Source organism: Staurois parvus, unplaced genomic scaffold, assembly GCF_062004578.1.
Source record: "Staurois parvus isolate SC_StPar_1 unplaced genomic scaffold, SC_StPar_1.0 ptg000694l, whole genome shotgun sequence".
Lineage (NCBI taxonomy): Eukaryota > Metazoa > Chordata > Amphibia > Anura > Ranidae > Staurois > Staurois parvus.
In genome coordinates, this window is record NW_028318490.1 from 3,042,874 (window position 1) to 3,064,422 (window position 21,549).

At 43.0% G+C, this 21,549-nt stretch overlaps 1 protein-coding gene across 2 annotated transcripts in view; it reads right to left on the reverse strand.

The window, feature by feature from the left end:
• Positions 1-294: 294 nt before the first annotated feature.
• The window catches only part of DNAJC4 (DnaJ heat shock protein family (Hsp40) member C4), a 51,327-nt gene continuing 30,072 nt past the window's right edge, over positions 295-21,549 (reverse strand). For both annotated transcript variants that reach the window (XM_089652818.1, XM_089652819.1), the window contains exons 4-7: positions 16,932-17,158; positions 15,920-16,075; positions 9,446-9,532; positions 295-501 (exon numbers count right to left, since the gene is read on the reverse strand). In XM_089652818.1, coding sequence (XP_089508944.1) covers positions 405-501; positions 9,446-9,532; positions 15,920-16,075; positions 16,932-17,158 — 567 coding nt within the window. In that variant the 3' untranslated portion in view covers positions 295-404. The remainder of the gene's footprint in view (positions 502-9,445; positions 9,533-15,919; positions 16,076-16,931; positions 17,159-21,549) is intronic.

Below are 21,549 nucleotides of genomic sequence, written 5' to 3' on the forward strand. Positions count from 1 at the left end.
ATGATGTGTTCACCCTGTCACCATGTTTCTCTTGAGTGTTAGAAAACTCACCAGAAGTGACTCATGCTTAAAACAGAGGAATGGGGCAGCAGACAGAATGACACTTAGTGCTCTGGATTGAGACAAGCACACACTATAAAGGGATATGTTTTGTTCATATTTCATGTCTGAGGTTTACAATCACTTTAAGTGTCATGAACATGATTTAGGACACAATGAAAGGTGACTTTTGTTAGAAGGCTACAACCAAACACTTTTAGTCTCTGCACTGGCCTGTAGGCAATTTATGGTACATTTGTAATCCAGACAATTAAATAAAATTTATTGTTTGTTTGTTATTTATTTACACCACAAATTCATAAAATATTAGGTTTTTAGGAAAAGGTTAATCCTTTGATTCTTCTTTATTTCTTAGCTTCAGCGTCTCGTCCATATAATTTCCTCAGCCTTTCTTCATGCTTCTGCAGTAGAATCTCTTTTTGCTTGTTAATCCCATTCATCCTGCAGTACATGGAGGGTTGTGTGTTATTATCTGGCTGTTTTATCCATAGGCAATGTTATGCTTCATTAGGAAAGAAAGAAGGCTTGCCCTAGTAGTTAAATGCCTCATGTAATCATAATCGAATACATTGTATTAGCTCCACTAGTGCAAACACAGTACACGATAAAATGTTTTATTGGTGAGACAATTGGCCAGGCTCGGACATCTGTCCATAACCGTCGCTAACTACTCTGTGTGCAGCTTCATGCGAATGCTGCTGATCATATGACTCTCTCATTCCAGAATCAAGAATCTGCCGATTCTTGCAACAGGAATCCGATGGATGCATATAACCAGTCGAAAGCTGGCCAAAGACATCAGATAAAAGTACTTGGACAAGGCAATTACCTCTCTCTATGATCTCAGATGATGCTTCTGATAACTTTCTTTTAAAGAAGAACTCCGGGATAGGCAAAAAAAAAAATTACCCATTAGTACACTCACCTACACAAAACACTAAACATTAAGAAATAAAAGTTATAAAAATTTTGAAAATCCTTACCATTTAGGAGAAAAATCTAATTGAATTTTCATGACCTTATCTCTGTAATTCAAAATAGAGCAGCCTCTGCTCTGCCAAGGAGGAGATGTAACAACAGGGATTACAGCATGTCCCCTCCTCTCTCTCTAATAAAAGGAAACTACAGTTCCCATCATCCACAGGGAACTGTAGTGAATGTGGATGGGTACACTAGGCCTGAATATGTTGAATGTGTCAGAGTCTTGGTCCATCCACCACTGCAAGAGTGGCTGAATTAAATCACTGCTTCCTGGAGAAAGAACTACAGAAGGGATGTGCCAAGACCAGTGGCTGGGGGTATAGGTGGCATAGCAGCCACTTGCCTTACAAACAGGAAACCAAAGAGAATTAACAGTTTGATTTGAAAATTAATAGGCTATTTCAGAGAAACTACTGAGTGAACCAAAAGATGGATGACATATTCAGTGAAGGTATTCTCAGCTGAGAGGTGAATGTAAATAAAGGAGAGGGGACATTTCAAAAAATTCGTACCAGGACCCTAGAGTCTGGTATGAATTTTAAGGGGACCCAACACCAAAAAAAAAAGAAAACAAAAAAATATGGCAACAGGTTCCCATGAAACTCCATACCAGACCCTCATCTGAACATGCAGCCTGGCAGGCCAGGAAAGGGGAGGGACAAGCGTGTACCCCCCCACCCCCAAACCAAACTAGGCCCTCAGCACGCACCTTGTCCCCATGTTGATGAAGACAAGGACCTCTTCCCCACAACCGTGGTCCTTGGTTCTGGGCGTCTGTGAAGGGGCTTATCGGAATCTGCAAGCCCCCTTCAACAATAGGGAGGCCCCAGATAACACATCTCTCTATGTGAATCAGTAAGGCGAACATAGTGCATCTACTCATTAACAAGGAAAAAGTCAAGTAAAAATAAAAAACACAATTTGTAACAAGTCCTTTATTAACTAAAATAATAAATTTGGCCCAAGGAAAGCGACTGGATCAATTGGGTAACGCCATGCTTTTTTCTTTCATGTGCGTCAGCGGCCATGCCATCATGATTGGTGTAACGGAACCGGACCCCGACTGCACTAGGGTATTTCCGTTAGACTCCCGCTTCATTGTCCAGACACAGATCCACGGACACCACTGCTGACCAAACAGGACTAGACGACACCAGTCTCTATAAACATGGAACTCTTTATTTGAAACTCAAACTGGCTTTTTATACACTCAGGGTACAAATCCCCCCTCCCTGCATAATGACACAGGGCAGGGCAATCTATACTTAGCAACAAGAGACACACACCAATAGACAGTCCCATCAGGAAGGCTGCTGGGAACACCCCCCACCAAGCCAATACACAAACACATACATACCATATTAGTTTGCTCCCAAGCAAGACACACAATAGAACAATGGGACCACATGGCAGTAAACAATGAACAACCCCCACACCAATATTAGAACATTTCACCCTGTATCCCTACCAAGCACAGGGTGACTTATACATAATAGGGATATGGGGAGCTGAGACAGAGGTCTCCCCACCCCTCCAAAGGGGGCTGTGTTCCATGGACCCGGGGCACCCCCCCACCCCCCCCAAAGTGACTCCCGGTCACATATCTCCCCTTTTGGCAGGAGACTAACACAGGAGTAAACCCCAGACGGGTAGACTCCGAAGTTAGTCTGTACTTCCAGTCCCCCAATGCCAGCACCAACACAGTACCCCAAGCAAATTGTCCCAAACAAAGCATTACTCACCCGGCCAACCTCTGCCTCTCTCGGAGAACATACCCGCCGCTGGGGAGAAATACGGGCTGGTCCTTCTCCCTGAAGTCCTCTCAGCCGCTGGAGAGAGGACAGGGTGGCTGGGCTGACTCCATCATGCTGTTGGGGATCTGGGCCGACTGCCCAGCATCCCTGGGGTATCCAGGTGGTGACTGTAGTTGCTAGGCAGAGGCCAGCGGCGCTCTGTCCTGTTGCCAGCACTTCTGCTGGGGACCCCACATCTGCTCTGGCTAACTGTATGGGAGGGAGGCTGGCTTCCTCCACTCCTAGACTGTGGATCTGCTGCTGGGATGGCATTCCTCTGTCACTGTCTCCCTGGTGCACAGATCCTGGCTTGGGAGGGAAGACAGTGTCCTCCACTCTGGGTGACTGTGGGGGAGGGAGGACAACAACCTCCTCTCCATTATCCCCCTGGACCTCTGAAACTACCGCAGGTGTGGGGCAGAGGTCCGGGACCCTCTGTCCGGTTGTCAGCGCTTCAGCTGGAGTAGATTCTTCTACCTAAAAGATGCTGCTGGCAGGAAATCCCATGTCCCTGTCAGTGGTGTAGGAGAAAGGCTGGCTGCCTCTTCTCTCAGGGAGACTGAAGCTATTGTTGGTACTGGGTAGAGTTCAGCAATGTTTGGCCTTGTTGCCAGCTCTTCTGCTGGAGGCTCACCAGGTGGTTTTTCCTCAACAGAGAAGTCTGTCAAATCCCCAGTCTCTGGAATGACTAAATGTCCAGGGCAAGGGCTGGTGGCCCTTGGGCCCAGTAAGAGCACTTTGGTAGGTGACTCATCACCCACAACATCCTCCAGTGAAAAATCTATTAGATCCATACATTCTGGGATCTGTAGGAAAGAGCCAACTTCTCCATCTTCTATACCCTCATCCAGCTGTTGGACAGTCGCATTCCTCCATCCAAGCTTGTCCCATGTAGAAACAGGATAGTCTAAATAAGCCAGCACTTGCTGCATCCGCCAGAAGACCTCAGTTTCCATAGCTCCGGGTGGTATCTGTCTCTCCTCTCCTGCTATCCAAACCTTGGATCCCGGTGGAGGTTTGGATGTGTTCACAGCCAGGAAGCACAATCCAACCGCTTGCCACCAATGTAACGGAACCGGACCCCGACTGCACTAGGGTATTTCCGTTAGACTACCACTTCACTGTCCAAACACAGATCCACGGACACCACTGCTGACCAAACAGGACTAGATGACACCAGTCTGTATAAAACATGAAACTCTTTATTTGAAACTCCAACTGGCTTTTTATACACTCAGGGGACAAATCCCCCCTCCCTGCATAATGACACAGGGCAAGGCAATCTATATACTTAACAACAAGAGACACACACCATTAGAGAGTCCCATCAGGAGGGCTGTTGGAAACACCCCCCACCAAGCAAATACACAAACACATACATCCCATAATAGTTTGCTCCCAAGCAAGACACACAATAGAACAATGGGACCACATGGCAGTAAACAATGAACAACCCCCACACCAAGGGATATGGGGAGCTGAGACAGGGGTCTCCCCTCCCCTCCAAAGGGGGCTGTGTTACATGGGCCCCCCCAAAGTGACTCCCATGGACCCGGTCGGGGGACAGCGTTTTAAGAAAGGAGTTTTCAAAAACTGTGTTTGTGCTTTTATTTCTGATTGACTTTTTTTTAATAAGTAGGGGTGCCATGTACCCTTTACTCGTTCACATAGGGGCGAGGGCAGTATCTGGAGGCCCCCACCCAAAGACCACAGGGCCAAGGTGTGGGGACAAGGCCCTTGTCCTCATTAACAGTACAGAACCTCTTCCTCAAAGCATAGAAGAGGGTCCATCACTCCAAATGTGTTAGCTAGTCTGAGTGATGCCTGAAGCCTGGTGATACACATCTTCAGCCTGACCACTCTGACACTTTGTACATCACTTTTTTTCTTGTTACACTTTGTGAGTATGCATTTGTTTTATTTAATACAAATGATGTGAGGTAATGCAACAGGCCTTTGCACCCTCTTGTTTGTGGTTACTATTAAGATTCCCCTATCTGCAGAGGGCTGCATCAGAGGAGCATACCAGCTTGTGAGAACAGATATTGGGATGTCCTTGTATTGATGCTAGTCTCGACCTCACCACACCTTAGGCGCTATGATGCCATGACTGTACATGTAAAAGTCATTGGTTTCTAGGACGCTGCTGGGTGCCAGCTCCTTAACAATCTACACAAACAACTAACAAAAATACACTGCAAGTTGTACATGTGTTTTTGATGAATTTTCATTGAGGTCTATGGGGCCATAATCATGCTGCACCAGCACCAAAGTAGCACCTGCACCTTTGCCAAAATTCTGTAGCTGCATTGCATCGATGTAAACAGGGACCATTGAAAATAATAGGATTTCCATTGTCGTGCGATGCGGTGTTACAGCAGTCACATCTGAAACGGCATTAGTGTGAACCAGGCCTAAAGGAAGATTGTTTGAAAACCTTGTACAATCATTGTTGCATGCGACAGAAACCAGGTACAGCGGTGTCTCCTCCTTACTACCTTCTTGATTATTCATAGATTTAAAAAAGGCCTCATCTGGGACCTATGATCAATTTAAGAGAATTCCCAGGTTGTTGTCAGTGCCTGTGAATTGTTAAGCCTACACCAAGAAAGTTTTAATGAAAAAAGTTATAAGCACTGTCACAACATAGGTAGCTATATAGCACCGACAATTTACACAGCCCTTTACATAGTGTACATTCCCATCAGTCCCTGCCCTCAAGGAGTTTACAATTTAAGGTCCCTATCTCACATGCATACACACATACATGCACACACATACTAGGGTAAGTTTGGACAGGAGCCAGTTGACCTAACAACATGTCTTTGAGGTGGAAAAAACCCGGAACCCACAGAAACACCTAGTTATTAGGAGTTGGCTTAGGCCAGTAGAAGTAATATTTAAAATATCTAAACACAAAAGCAAAAATGTAATAAACTGCAGCTTGCTAGTCCTTAGTTGAGGTAGCTACATTATTTTTCAGACTTTTTTCCCCATTTATTTTCACCTGGTGATCCTTTGAATAACACACTTTCTGTCCCTGGGTGGCTATGCTCACTGCTCCACTGTATCAATGGAGGGTGCCATGGTTGCCACTCAGGCTGCCACTGCTCATCATTAGTAGTTTACAGAATACAGAGAACGTTTCATTCTTTGAGTTCAGCTCACAAGAAGTTTCAGGAACACTGCATTTCTGGCAAGATCAACAAGTTTTTTTCTGTAGTTGCTGAATTGTTTTTAGCCTGAAAAATAAAAATAACACAACCACCACATCTAGTAGACTGCAATATTTTAAAATTATGTTCTTGAGTTTAGTTATCTTTTAAATGTACAGGCATCATTTCTCACGAGTCATATTTGTTCATGTAGACAAAATGTGTGGTGGTAGGTTTTAAATGTCAGGGTTGTGCCTACAAAAATAGACTGTATTTCTGAAAAAAGTATTTCATTTCTGCTGGCTGCTCATCTTCAGTTATGAGTGAGCTGGCAGAGACAAATTAGAGCGAAAAAATTGGAGTTATTTGGTCAGATATTGCAGAAGAACCCTGCATTATTTACATATTCAGTAAACAATCACAAGGTGCAATATAAAATAATTGCTCATCACATGCTTTTCTCATCATATGTTATACTGCTTTCTGATCTGATCTATGTTTCTTGTGTCTGTCTGAAAAGCTCCTAATGGTAGATTTTTAAAAAAAACTGTACGTCAGAAGGCTGGGAAGGTTCTCATTTATCCAAGTTATGGTATACCTAGTACTATTTGGCCACATTCGACATTCAATTGCCCTGTAATGCTGCACACAGCTCATCAAGAAGCCTCCTAAGATCTAATGGGTGACAGAAACATACCCAGCATTTGTAGCCATTTGGAGAAGTCAGTCACCATAATCTAATTAGTATGGACTGTGTCAAGGCAGATGCTGATCCTGTTCTAATTACTTGATCAAATCAACATGGTCCCACTAAGACAGGGGCATGTGCTAGCTGTTTTATTATTTGGAAGAAGGTGTCAATTGTTGTTAAACGCCAAGGTAGATAATTTTAAAATGCTAATATATTTGGGTGACAAATGGTGTCAGAGTCCCTCATCCCATTCCGTAAGTCTCGAAATAGAAAACTTATTAGTGAATGAAAAAAATGTTGCAACATGCTTGTTTGGACTCCCTAAGATACAAACGTAAAAGCTGGTGCAAACGGGCCGTATATCGGCCAGTTCAACAGAAACTGGTCAACAATTCTGCCCATGTGTACAGCAGCGTGTCCAACAGAAGCCGGTCTAACGATCGACTTTTATCGAACAGACACACTGGCAGCCAATGGATGTGAACACTGTTCAGTGCGTTCCGCCAGGGGGGGGGGGGGTGATGGTGGTTATCCCCCTGTCAGAACACAATAGCTCAGAGAGGGAGATCGCCACACTAGTTAGTTAGTATGGCGACCTCTCAGTTTTTTTTTTGTTCAGCCTGCGTACCCTGCATTAGGAGCACCTCAAAGAGTGATGGTCAGCAGCCTAAATTTTTAGTTGGCAACAAGGTACACAGTATTTAGAACACTAATGAAGTTGTCTACAAGCTCTGTACAGTGAAGTTAGGAACAGAAGAGAAAAAAAAACTGTTCTCAGATGTCACATCCCTATTTAACTAGTATATAAACTGCAGAGGCTACTGAGACATTTGAAACTGAATACCCTTGAGAGTCGAATGAAACTTAAAGTCAGACCAAGTATGTTTCTTTTTGGACCTTTACCCCAACACCACCTATTTCGAATACAAGGATAAAGTCTACAGACTGAAACAGGAATGTGCATTGGGATCACCATGGTCCTCCATTGCAGACAACCTCTACATAGAGAGGAGAGCCTTGAACACTTCAGGCAGAATAACACTGTGCCTTTTGTTCTGGTACTGCAAGTGGATAAAACATGGATCCCGATAAAACCATCTGCATGTGCACACATCTTTTTTTCATGGAGTTTGTGGTCATTAAAAGACACAAAGAAAAACAAATATGACTTTTTAGACTGTGTTATACACGTCATCAAGGAAGGGGTTACTTGGACATTGAAGTCTACAGGAAACCTGCCCACACAGACCTGTATCTGCTTTTTGACTGCCATCACCTACTGGAACACAAACATTACAACTCTGAAACACCAGGTTGAGAAAGTAAGTCAAACAAAGACTGTAAGAAAAATGCCTAGTACACACAATGAAAAAATCATCCAAAAATACCACTTTTGGACCGATTGTCCAATAATCGGATCATTAGTACACAGCTTTCGAGAGCCGATCCCAACAGTTCATGTAAAATTATATGAAAATTTTCTCGTACGATAACAGAACAAACGATTTTTATTTAACCAGTACAGTATTCGTCCGTAATAAAAAAAAAAATCGAGTGACCAAAACAGCACATGCTCAGAAATAAAAGTTACATTACTTCTAAAGTTGTATTCTGTGTTACAAGAATTTTCGTAATTTTAGTAAAATATTAATTTTCGATATGAGATTAGCATGCAAAAAACAAAAAAAAAACAAAAAAAAAACCAGACGACCATTCGTCCGGTATTCTCATCGTGTATTCGAGGCTAAAACCCATGGGCATGCCAGGAGTGTGTTGAATGCGTGCAGTTACCAAAATTGGGCTTTTGTTAAAATATTCACAAGGCCAAGAAAAAAATGGGGCAACTGAACAAACAAAACCCTAAAGAGTAATCGAATGCTCTAACACAGGGGTGGGCAAACTTTTTGACTTGAGGGCCGCAATGGGTTCATATATTGGACCCGGGGGCCGGACTAGCTGCTGGCCGGTCCAGCCACTACCATGCCATCCATAGTAAGTATAGTAATATTCCCCCATAGTAAGCATAGTAATTCATCCCCCATATAGTAATTCATCCCCCATAGTAATTCATCCCCCCTATAGTAATTCATTCCCCATATTAATTCATCCCTCATATAGTAGTAGTAAGTAAGTAGCAAGTAGTAAGCCAAGTCCCCCCTGTGTCAATTTACTTACCTTTGCTCCGCGCGTTCTTCTCGCCGTGTTCCCGCGCCGTTCCATTCTTCAGGGCGGACTGTGAGAGGAGCCTAGCTCCCCTCATGTTTGTCATGCTGCCCCGCCTACACACATCCTGACAGCCAATCACTGGCTATCAGGATGTGAGTGGCAGCGAGCCGTAGTTCGCCCATTGCTGCTCTAACATGTGGCTGGGGTGTAAAAAAAAAAAAAAAAAAAAAAAAAAAAAAAGGATTTTAACAATGAATACATCCCTGTGTCTTTCAAGCAATACATATAAGCTTGTACATCCAAAAGACCAAACATTCAAACACAAGTGAATTAATTTAGTATATGCAGCTCAAGGAAGGAAATGCAAAAGATCTGCAATAGGAAAAAAAAAATTCCTCAAAAACCGGGATGAACCAATATATGACAAACTGTGCAGTTCAGTATTCAGCAGTCTTACTACAACTTAAAGGGACGCCCTTTCAACGAAAGTGAGGTGCATATTTCGGACAGAGAGGACAACAGATTCATAAGGCAATCAACGTCATACTGGAACAGCCATACCTAAAAAGAGCTGGGGGCCTTCAAGACTTTGTACTTACTGGGCATTCTCCTTTGTCTTATTATAGAAATCCAAAATCTTCTTCTGTTGTTCTTCTATCTCCTTGTTACGAAAGTCTCTTATTGTGCTGCAATACAAATTCATTTCAATATGGCTAAACTTGATGCTCTGGGCATTACACATTGTTCTAGAAATCTTAATAGAGGAACCTGCTAAATTCTGATGATAAATTTTGCCTTGATTTAATAAGGCAATGTGAATGTGGTATAACACATAATCTTGAGACACCTAAGCAAGGCAATAAATAAGCTGGTTAGAATGGCAAATATTATTAAAGAAGAGCATTATCTTACAGTAATTCTTAGGGCTTGTTCACATCAGATAAATATGAAAACACACTATATTGCCAAAGTATTAGGACGCCTGCCTTTACACTCTCATGAACTTTAATGGCATCCCAGTCTTAGTCTGTAGGGTTCAATATTGGGTAGGCCCACCCTTTGCACCTATAACAGTTTCAATTTTTCCAGGAAGGCTGTCCACAAGGTTTAGGAGTGTCTATGTTTGACCATTCTTCCAGAGGCGCATTTGTGAGGTCAGGCACTGATGTTGGATGAGAAGGCCTGGCTCGCAGTCTCTGTTCTAATTCATCCCAAAGGTATTCTATCAGGTTGAGGTCAGTACTCTGTCAGGCCAGTCAAGTTCCTCCACCCCAAACTCACTCATCCATGTCTTTAGGGACCTTGCTTTGTGCACTGGTGTGCAGTCATGTTGGAACAGGAAGGGGCCATCCCCAAACTGTTCCCACAAAGTTGGGAGCAAAAAAATTGTCCAAAGTTTCTTGGTATGCTGACACCTTAAGAGTTCCCTTCACTGGAACTAAGGTGCCAAGCCCAACCCCTGAAAAAAACCCCACACCATAATCCCCCCTCCACCAAACTTTACAATTGGCACAATGAAGTCAGGCAAGTACCGTTGTCCTGGCAACTGCCAAACCCAGATACGTCCACCGAATTGCCAGACAGAGAAGCGTGATTCGTCACTGCAGAGAGCAAGTCTCCACTGCTCTAGAGTCCAGTGGTGGCATGCTTTACACCACTGCATCCGATGCTTTGCATTGCACTTGGTGATGTAAGGCTTGGATGCAGCTGCTCGGCCATGGAAATCCATTCAGTGAAGATATCTATGCACTGTTGTGTTAATTTGAAGGCCACATGAAGTTTGGAGGTCTTTAGCTATTGACTCTGCAGACAGTTGTCGACTTATGCGCATCAGCATGCGCTGACCCTGCTCTCTCATTTTACATGGCCTACCACTTCGTGGCTGTTGTTCCTAGTTGCTTCCACTTTGTTATAATACCACTAACAGTTGACTGTGGAATATTTAGTAGCAAGGAAATTTCACGGATGGACTTATTGCACAGGTGGTAACCTATCACAGTACCAAGCTTGACTTCACTGAGCTCCTTAGAGCGACCCATTCTTTCACAAATGTCTGTAGAAGCAGTCTGTATGCCTAGGTGCTTGATTTTATACACCTGTGGCCATGGAGGTGAGTGGAACACCTGAATCCAATGATTTGGAGGGGTGTCCCAATACCTATGTCAATATAGTGTAAATGCACTAAAGCACCTTGTCACAAAACCATGCTTTTTAGACGTTGCTTCATTCAAAGCTGCAGTTTAACTAACTTACAGCAATATAGATCAATCCAGAAAAAAATCTTTATAAAAGACTTTCCTACAATGCACCTCGACACAAAGGAATGCTGTCCACAGGCCCTACTCATAATACATATTTTGAGTGAGTTGGTATACTCATTTTTCAAGTGCTGTAGAATTGGTATGGCTCCTGATCTGGGGGGAGGATCATTACAAGACGATCATTACAATGGAAGAAGTATTCTTATGCAGAGCCAATGGCTGGCTGCAGCCAATAAGAAGCTCTGCATAGATACACCTCCCTGATAACAGCCCACCCAGCTACATCTACAGCCAAGACCTGCAGCTGGACGGAGCCTGGTATGGGTGTTAAATTGGAAAAAAAAAAAAAAAGGTAAACATCTATCTACCTTATAATGCAGGCAGTTCTTTGAATCTCCAGTGTCTTCAAGATCTGCGTTGACATTCCACCCACAAGCCCCAACATCACTACTTGTGTCCAGTATTGACACAGGTGTTAGCGGATGAAACCAAAGAATCCAACTCTGAAGCTTTTGAAGAATGATGGAGCAGCATTATCGCAAGGTTTCTGCCAAAGGGCATGAGGGAATAAATACTTTCAGAACCTTGTGTATTGCAGCCCTTCTTTGCCTCTTTAATGATCTATCTCATCAAGACTGTTAACATAGTTTTATCATTTAAAATAGGTGTACTTTAAACGCCAGACTACTTGGGTCATTTCGAGTTGTATTGTCTGCTTGACTGAAAAGAAGGAATTAGCATAACGGATCTGTAAAAAATGTGCAATAAATTCATGTTATTGTTAAACTAAGGCAGGAGGGACTTATAATCCACATATGACTTTTACATTTGGTGACTGTTTACAATAATATCACAGTTAGTTATAGGCCTTAAGCAGGTATCTAAAATCTGGGTACAAGAGTATGTGTTGAAGTCATGTGCTGTACTCATTAGGGTCTTGGTAGCAAATGATGAGATAATCACATAATCTAATGCCCAGGCTTTGATTACACGCTGTGACTCAAGCAAGTGTGCCACTACTCTCTGGTGTATTCACTTCAGTTAATTTAAAAATGTTTATTGATATTAAATGATTTAGGTAAACCTCTTTTTGGACTCATTTTAGAAAACAAATGCTTATAAAATGGCCTTAAATAACTAACACAACTTTAAAGTGTTACTAAACCCACAACAGTACAATCAGTCTGTGTATGCAGTAAAGCATGCTTGTTATACTCACTGTGGAGCCTAAGAGGTTAATCCTCTGCATTGTGTAAAAAGGCTGTTTGATCCTGTCTTCTCTGATCCTCCCCTTCTTCTACTGTCCCCAATCCCACTGCTGATGGTACAGAGCACTAGGAGTCACTCTGCACATACTCAGTTTAGTGTGTATTGCTACAGAGTATTTTTTTTTTCTTTGGGAGGGTGCATGTGATCAGCACAATCAGCACTGTCCAGATAGAGGGACAGGGGTTATGCAACATCATAGGACAGTCAAAGCAGAATGAAACCTCCTCCTACAAGATTAACCAGTGTTTGGCCAGACACTGATAAAAAGGCACAAGACTGCTATATACTACTGATGAGAAAAGGTATTTAGCAGTTTGTATTTACTATAAGAATTGCATTTCCATGTTCTGTGTACTATGGGAGACCAGATATAGTGAATACAGGGTCCAGGGTTTAGAAACACTTTAGAGAAACATGGAGGATGTCTTTCTTGCCTGGCTGCCTATGGCTTCATTACTTCTGGAAAAAGATGCACAACGGGGTGTAGTAATACCAGAAGGGTAGAGGGGCAGTTGAAGGAGGTGCGTGATTAAAAAGTCCAGAGTGGAAGCTAAATGAAAAAGTCTGGGCACCAAAAATGTGAAGAGATAAATGAAGTAGGGACCTAGTAGGATGAACAGGTCCAAACTTGCAAGGGTAGGGGCTAACCTTCATGCAGAAAGCTAAACAGATGAGATAGAGGGCTTTGAACTTAACAATCTGAAGCTGAGGCAGACTCTGGTCAACTGCTGCAGTAGTACAGAAAGCTTACGTTTCTCTGCCCAATCCACAGATCTCCTGTGTTGAGGCGGGCATACAGTCTGGCCACTAGAAGCATCAGAAATGACAATGTCAAGGGCAGGTCCGAACAGACGCCTTATTTTAAAGGGCAAGTGAATCAGAGGTTCCTTGGGTGTATCCTTGACATCCCAGGCATGTACCAAATTATCTTACATATATGAACAGACATTAACTCCATGTGTGACCAAAGTTTAGATGCTTGTAAGGAGCCATCAAAGCTGAAGAACAGGACGCCTGTTCAAAGAGCTCCAGGACACAAGCATCTGTCCTTGTGATGAAGGAGTCCACCTTAAAGTAGAACTGCACTGCATCTGAGCATCACAAACCAAAAATGCTATTTTATTCATTTTTAATATTCAACGCAAACTCACCCATCCATCCATGTCTCAATGCCTTATTTTGCTGAAGAATCATTTTGAACCCCCCCCCCAGCATTTCTGGCAGTGGCCATCTTGAGTAAGGGCAGATGAATAATGTATCATTTACTTCCTGAAATGCATCTGTCCTTAACTCAGGCATAGGCTGAGCTGAGAACCCTCCCTCCCCTCCTGAAGACTGCTGGGATATATGACATGGAAATAACTGAAGAAATGGAAAAAAAAGTTTAGAACAAGTAAATATGATATACTTTACTGTTTACTAATGCTACCAGCATAAGGATTAAAAACATTCCATGTTGACAGAGAGTGAAGTTCCACTTTAGGGGACTTAATTCATAGTGACGAAAAAAAATCAGTCACCTCCAACAGAGATTAATAAAAACGAAGTAGAGAGTCCAACTGTCTGTCAGTGAAATCCTTAAAAGGTAAGAACACCATCAACCTGTTTGGTGGTATACTTGGTAAGATGTAAGACTCAAATGTCCACATTGGGCAGGGACCGCTTAGAAATTCATTCCCCCTTCCCACTGTCAGGAGGGCCCATCACTCCATTGGTCATTTCCAGTCTTTGTAGGGGAATGTTTTAAATACGGAGTATACAGAAAAGGTCTTTGCAGCTGTAAGAACAGCCAAGTAATTCTTAAAATGCATGGTAGAACCTACTGCATCGATCAGGTTAGAAACAACTCCTTGTAAATCTGAGTCACTTGGAATTTGCTGAAATGCAATCTATTCAGTAGAAAACTCTGAGGAATCAAAGATTGCAATAGGGGTCTCAGGCACACTCACAGAAGGCAGAGCGGAGTCAAAATTCGACTCCGCCATGGATGGCTTCCAGTCTCATAGACCATACAGATGGCCGGGGACATTCCTGTCCCCAGCCAGCTCTATGATAACCCGATGGCACTGCTGGATCAAATACCAGGCTCCCTGATCACACAGAGGAGCCCAGAGAAGGACCATTAGGATTGCTTTTAGATGAAAAAGCATTGCCTGCTGAAAAAAAAAAAAAAAATACCAGGGTTATGGCATACAGCTGCAGCCATAACCACGATATAACCACTTGAAGCCAATCACATACATGCAGGTGATTTGGCATCAAGAGGGTAACTAAGAGGAAACCACTTCAGCAATGGAACACCAACAGAATGTGACACAGGCAATAAAGTCTTCCTTACTCTATCGAACACTAAAATAGATTTGCTGGCATTAGCTTTTAAAGCTTCTAAACCCAAAAGACAAAATAAAACAACTGCAGCTTACCAGGTCCTAAATGTAGTGGCTGCTTTCGGTTTCTTTTTTTTTTTAGGCTCAAATGGTAATCCTGCCAGTAACACACTGTCAAGGTCCTACCTTTTCCCTGAGGTTATGTTACTCCATGTGCTGGCGTCCACCTTGGATTTCTGCTGTGCATGGTGGGAATCCTTTTATGCCTTCAGGTCTCTGAGGTCCATCCCCCAGAGGGGTGTGGCTGATGACATATAAGCCTGTGGTCCGCACATGCTCTTTGCACTTGTGTCTTGGTGTTGCTATTACTCTGTTCTGACTCTCGTGACTCTCCTGGTATCTGATTCGGCTTGTGACTCGACTATTCTTTGCGTTCTCCTTTGATCTGACCCTCTGTTGCTGAACCCGGCTCGTGACCTGTGATTCTCGTCTGCTGTCCTGTACTGTTTTGTCCTGTTGTTGTTGACCCGGCCTGTCTGACTACTCTTTTGTCTCTTCCACCAGCTACACGCCATTGGCGGCGGCCAGTACCGCAGCTGAAGTGTCTCGGGGGCCGCGACCTGGTTCCTGGCTGCGTCAAGTCCATCCCCACCATCAGGGGCCCTGGTGAAGGGCAGCCTGGGACTTAAACTCTGCGCCCTGAGGGACTTCGGTCTGTGGGTGGTGGTTGTCGTCAGCCAGGGCGTTACATTGTTAGGCCTGCCTGTCCGTTCCTCGGCCCCTGCCCTGACACACACTTCCTGTCTTAAAGTGACAAAATTTATGAAGAAGACTGCTCACCTATTTTGAATTACAAACACCTTCCCATCCCCTCATTGTTATAACATTTGCAGGGAAGGATTGTGCCATTCCCAGGGGATAGCTTTGAAAGAAAATAATAATTATCATTTCAGTTCAGTACACAGTAACTGATCCACTGCAGATTGCTTTTCAGAGGGGTGTCAAGGGCTGCTGCCTGTGTGAGCAATGTCTTAATTACAAGGACACTTGATATCTACCAGAATCAAGTATTTTACTGTATTTGAAAAAAAGTGAACTTGGCCCCAAAAAAGAAAACTAATGCAGCCACCACGTCTAAGGACTGGACAGCTGCAATATTACATTTTTGTTTTTTGGGGTTTAGATGGATACAATTTTAAATAAGATGTTTGGTTACCTAAAAACAAATAAGTGTAGGTAGATGCTTGAGAAAACCAAGAATATGCAAGTCCATACAATGGTTTTATTGCGCTCTTGTAGCTTCTTTTCAGACTCTTTAAAATCCGACTGGCGAGAAAACTGAGACCAATACCAATCATTGTCTTTGGAGGACCTGAATAGGTGATGGACAGACAAAGAGGATGACTATTAGCAATGGGGCATTAAAAAATTAGGCAGACACAAACATTTAAAAAAAATGATAAAAACTGAAAGACAAAAGTGAGCAGCTGGAATCAGCATTTTATTTTAAAATGATTGCTGACAACTTGTCTCAAGTCTCATTATGCATAACATTGCATTCCTCAAACTGCCCCTATGTGCCAGTATCAAAGAGACAAGGAATTTCCTGGTATCACAGCATCTTAAGATAAGAAAGAAAGAACAGAACAGAATAAGGAGCATTAACAGCACATGGAACGACTGGGAGTCAATTAGAGAAAGTTGAAACAGAGAGTGAAAGAACAAAATAAACTGCAGGTCAAAGACAGCTGCCATTGCTGACTTGCTTTCAAGTGAGCAACTCTGTAGGTGTCATACTGAGCCTGGCTTTTTCCAGGTTGATGACTTAAGCTGTCTATAGATGGATCGAATGAACCAGCTGAGATCTGATCAATCTATTGGCAGGCTGGTTGTACTAAAGTCGGTCCAACAAATTTTTTTAATTTTACCCCTGCCAGCCGCTCTAACTGCCAGCAGCGATCCTTGTGTTCTACCAGCAAGGGAAGACTCCCCGCTAGCAGAACACAATACCGCTGCGGGAGGGATTCCCCCATCAACACTGTGTTTTTAGGGTAAATGAGCAGTTTTCCTTCCCTCCATCCATGGTGAAAGGGAAGAGAATTTCATAATTTATGGACTGCCTAACTATAGGTAGACAAATGGTAGACCCCATATTGCTACCTTCACAGGTTTTCTATAATTACAATGCAAAGTGAGATAAAAAGGGAACAGGAATGAAGATTTATTACCAGTGATAGGGCTCTTCTTTTCTATAGGTGTGTGTTGTGCCGTTTGCTCTGCTGGAGGTCTTATAAGCACTTTGGTCTCTAAAAGCTGGGCCATTTCTCTGTATTGCTTCTAAGACCTTATCATATTCCTTGCGGGAAGACGGTTTTCTCAGCACCTTATATGCCTCATTGATGCGTACAAACTGGGCATGGAGGAGAGGATTTGATGGGTCACTGTCCGGATGGCACTACAAAAAAAAACAAAACAGATAAATATAACAGTGGCATGAAGAGGTACACAAAATAAATATAAAACAAATGTATATACGCTATATTGTCAAAAGTATTGGGACACTCCTCCAAATCATTTGATTCAGGTGTTCCACTCACTCCATGGCCACAGTTGTATGAAATCAAGCACCTAGGTATGCAGACTGCTTCTACAAACATTTGTGAAAGAATGGGTCGCTCTCAGGAGCTCAGTGAATTCAAGCGTAGTCCCGTGATAGGTTGTCACCTGTGCAATAAGTCCAGCCATGAAGTTTTCTTGCTACTAAATATTCCACAGTCAACTGTTAGTGGTATTATAACAAAGTGGAAGCAACTGGGGAAAACAGCAACTCAATCATGTAAAATGGCAGAGCGGGGTCAGCACATCAGCACAGTGTGCAGAAGTCAGCAAGTGTCTGTATAGTCAATAGCTAAAGACCTCCAAACTTCATGTGGCCTTCAGATTAGCACAATAGTGCGTAAAGAGCTTCAAGGAATGGGTTTCCATGGCCGAGCAGCTGCACTCAAGCCTCACATCACCAAGTGCATTGCAAAGCGTCAGATGCAGTGGTGTAAAGCACGCCACCACTGGACTCCAGAGCAGGGATGAATCACACTTCTCTATCTGGCAATCCGATGGACAAGTCTGGGTTTGGCGGTTGCCAGGAGAACGGTACTTGCCTGACTGCATTGTGCCAAGTGTAGAGTTTGGTGGAGGGGGGGGGGGGATTATGCTGTGGGGTTGTTTTTCAGGGACTGGACTTGGCCCCTTAGTTCCAGTGAAGGGAACCCTTAAAGCGTCAGTATACCAAAACATTTTGGACAGATTCACGCTCCCAACTTTGTGGAAACAGTTCGGGGATAGCCCCTTACTGCTCCAACTTGACTGCACACCAGTGCACAAAGCAAGGTCCATAAAGACATGGATGAGTGAGTTTGGGGTGGAGGAACTTGACTGGCCTGCACAGGCCTTCTGTGAGCCAGGCCTTCTGGTCAGTGCCTGACCTCACAAATGCACTTCTGGAAGAATGGTCAAACATTCCTGTAAACACATTCCTAAACCTTGTGGACAGCATTCCCAGAAGAGTTAAAGCTGTTATAGCTGCAAAGGGTGGGCCAACTCAATATTGAACCCTACGGACTAAGATTGGGATGCCATTAAAGTTGATGTGTAAAGGCAGGCGTCCCAATACTTTTGGTAATATAGTGTATATGCTAAACATGATACAATTTAGAGGCACTCTATGGCAAAGCTCCGGTGTAAACATTTTCAGATAGACACTGTCAACTGCATGCTAGTTTTATGAAACTAACAATACTAACACTAAAGAGTAAAAGAGTTATCGTCACAATCCCAGAACTAGAATATAAGCTCCCATTTGAAGCTTCCCACATGGGTGCTTTGCTTCAGGATAGATTGCCTTTGTGTGTAATTCCTATTTATGCATTTCAGGACAGGGAGGGGAAAAGGAAGTTTCAAATAATATTTACCTACTGATACCTTATTAGCAGCTAAAATTCTGCAGCAGTAGACTACTGGGAATGCAGTACATGTAATACATAGGGTCAAGTTACATGGCTACGGGTGGCCCTAAACTGCCTAATTCTCCCCCCATCTTGACAGCTCTATATCATGATCAAAGATGAGGCTGTTTTAAAATACATATACCCAGTGAAATGACTGGCCTCAGATAATACACACAGATGAAACAAATCCTCCTATATATGTTGTACCTATTTCTCTGCAGTCTTCTATTTCCTACATCATATCAAAGTGCTGAATTTTTAAAGCTTGTCTGAAAGTCCAAAAAAAAAGGGGACAGAGAGCTGAAATGACACTCTGCAGAGCTCAATGAGAAGAGCTCTGAAAGCTGATTGGAGGGAAGAGACACCCCCTCCTCCACACAGCTCACAGGAACAGAGCCCCCCCCCCCCCTCCTTCCCCATCACTATTTGGACTTGGGGTCAGGGAGACGAAGTGATTCATGCTGATAGCATAGGAATGAAGCAGCAGATAGAACTGACACTGCTTTTAACTGAGACAAATACGCAATATAGAGGGATATGCTTTGTTCATATTTCATGTCTGTGTCTGAGGTTTACAACCACTTCAAGGTTATCCTAAGGATGCTGTGTGGATGCTGAGTGGTGTAAGCAAAGTCCCATAATACTGTGATGGGTCTTGGGTCAATTAAGGATGTGCAGATGTTCTTCAAGAGACATCAGCTCTATCAGATCTATGGCCAACCCTACCCAGTCATCGCTCTTGACATTATGCAAGATCTTAGTCATATTTAAAGTAAACACAGCAATCATGTGCTATATTTCTTTATGTCTATCCAGAGGTTTTAGCAGATTAATTTAGGAGTGAAAGCTGATTTCTGATTAGCTGGAAGGATTCTACATCAAAGTTGATTTCATCATATTACTGAATAAAGGCCAAGTGTCAGAAGCACAGTTCCTGTGACAGGAAATACAGTCATTAGATGTTTGATTTTCGAATACAAGCTGGTCATGTTGCATTTGTTTATTCAGTTGTAATATTGTTTCTAGGTAAAAGTGTTTTACTGATTTTAAAAGCTAAGTTCACCTTTGGAACATGTTCCACCTGAATTTAGGGTGGAACATTTAAGATGTTGTAGCTCCTGCCTCCTCTCCCCCGATCCCCCTCTTTCTGGCAGCGGGCTGGGGTTATTCTCCTGGCACCCACTGTCACTTTTGTTAAAAAGCATGGCTGTGCAGGGCTCCAGCCAGACAACTGCATCATTTATTCACAGATTACTATGAATGATTAAAATACAAAGTATCATCTGCCACAGCGACAGACGGATTTGCAGTTTCAATGGGCTACAGGAGCACTGATGAGAGTCAATTGACATGACCTACAGCTTTCAAACAGAAAGCATATACAGAGGTACGAGCTGTAATCCAGAGGATGTGTGTAGGAGCCCACATTGCACATGTGATCTATTGCTGGTTGAGGGGGGATTATGGTGTGGGGTTGTTTTTCAGGGGTTGGGGTTGGGCTTGGCCCCTTAGTTCCAGTGAAGGGAACTCTTAAGGCATCAGCATACTAAGACATATTGGACTACTTTGTCACATGTTCTGTCCCCCTTTGTAATGTACAGCGCTGAGTGAACTATTGGCGCTTTATAAATACTGTATAATAATAATAATAAAAATTGCTCGAAGGTGCAATGCTTTTCAGGCTCCTGCAGGAAAAAATAATAAATATACATTTTTTTTCTGCAAAAAATGTGTGTATTTATGATTTTTTTCTATACAGGTCAACCTATCCTTTAAAGCAAACGCTTTAATTGCTTGCTGTATTTTACCTATATGGCAATGGTTTATCACGTTCACTGTCCTGCTTGATTTGTGGTCTCAGTAAAATGAAAGGCTCGCATATTAGGTCAGGGCAGAAAATGTATCTATGGGGAAAAAACAGTAAAATTTATACCTAATTTACCCCTATCTTTCATCTGTGTCACCTAGGAGGGCGTAATGTCTTGATCCTTTCAGCAAGATCCTGGAAACATGAGAATTCCAGATCACACAAGAAGATGCTCTTGCATTGGGCTGGAGTGTTTTCTTGTGATATTTGGAGTACTAATTGATCCCCAGGAATCTCTAAAGTAGGATAGTAAGTCATTCCCTGCAATGCAAAAGATGAGGGTTAGGTAAGTAATCCTTTTTGCCTTTCTACAACAAATTTATACACAGGAGGCCTTCTATAAGGTGTGCTGTAATGTGCCTTCAGACATGATAATTTGGGTTGCACCGATACCGGTATCGGTGCTGATACTGAGTGCTTGCATGAGTATCGGTACTCGTGAAAATGCTCCGATACTAAAAACCGATACTTTTAGGTTCGGTTCTTTAAGCTGTCAGCGGAATTCCCCCGCTGACAGCTGAAATATAAAAAAAAAAAAAAAAAGTATGCCGGCAATTATGGGTTGTTAAGGAGGGGGCCACCCTGTCCTTAACAACCAATGACAATTCAGCTGTCAGTGGGATTCCCCTGCTGACAGCTGAAATGTATAAAAAAAAATGCCGGAAATACTGCGACATTGCTACAGGGGGGCAAGGAGGGTCACTCCACCTATCAAAACTATTGGTTGCTAGGCCTGCCTAGTGACCTAACAACCAATCAGGTGCTTGGAGGACCCGGCATTCAGAAGAGGAAGATCTAACTTCCTCCTTTAGAGCTTCTTCTTAAAGTGCTGTACTTCCTGGCTTCCTGCCGACAAAAGAACGGGCCAGGAGAGGACACTGATCTGCATCATCAGCCCCTCCGCAGAAATCTAGAGGGGGGAGCCATCTATCAGCACTACATCCACACTACCTGTAATATGTAATAAATTGAACT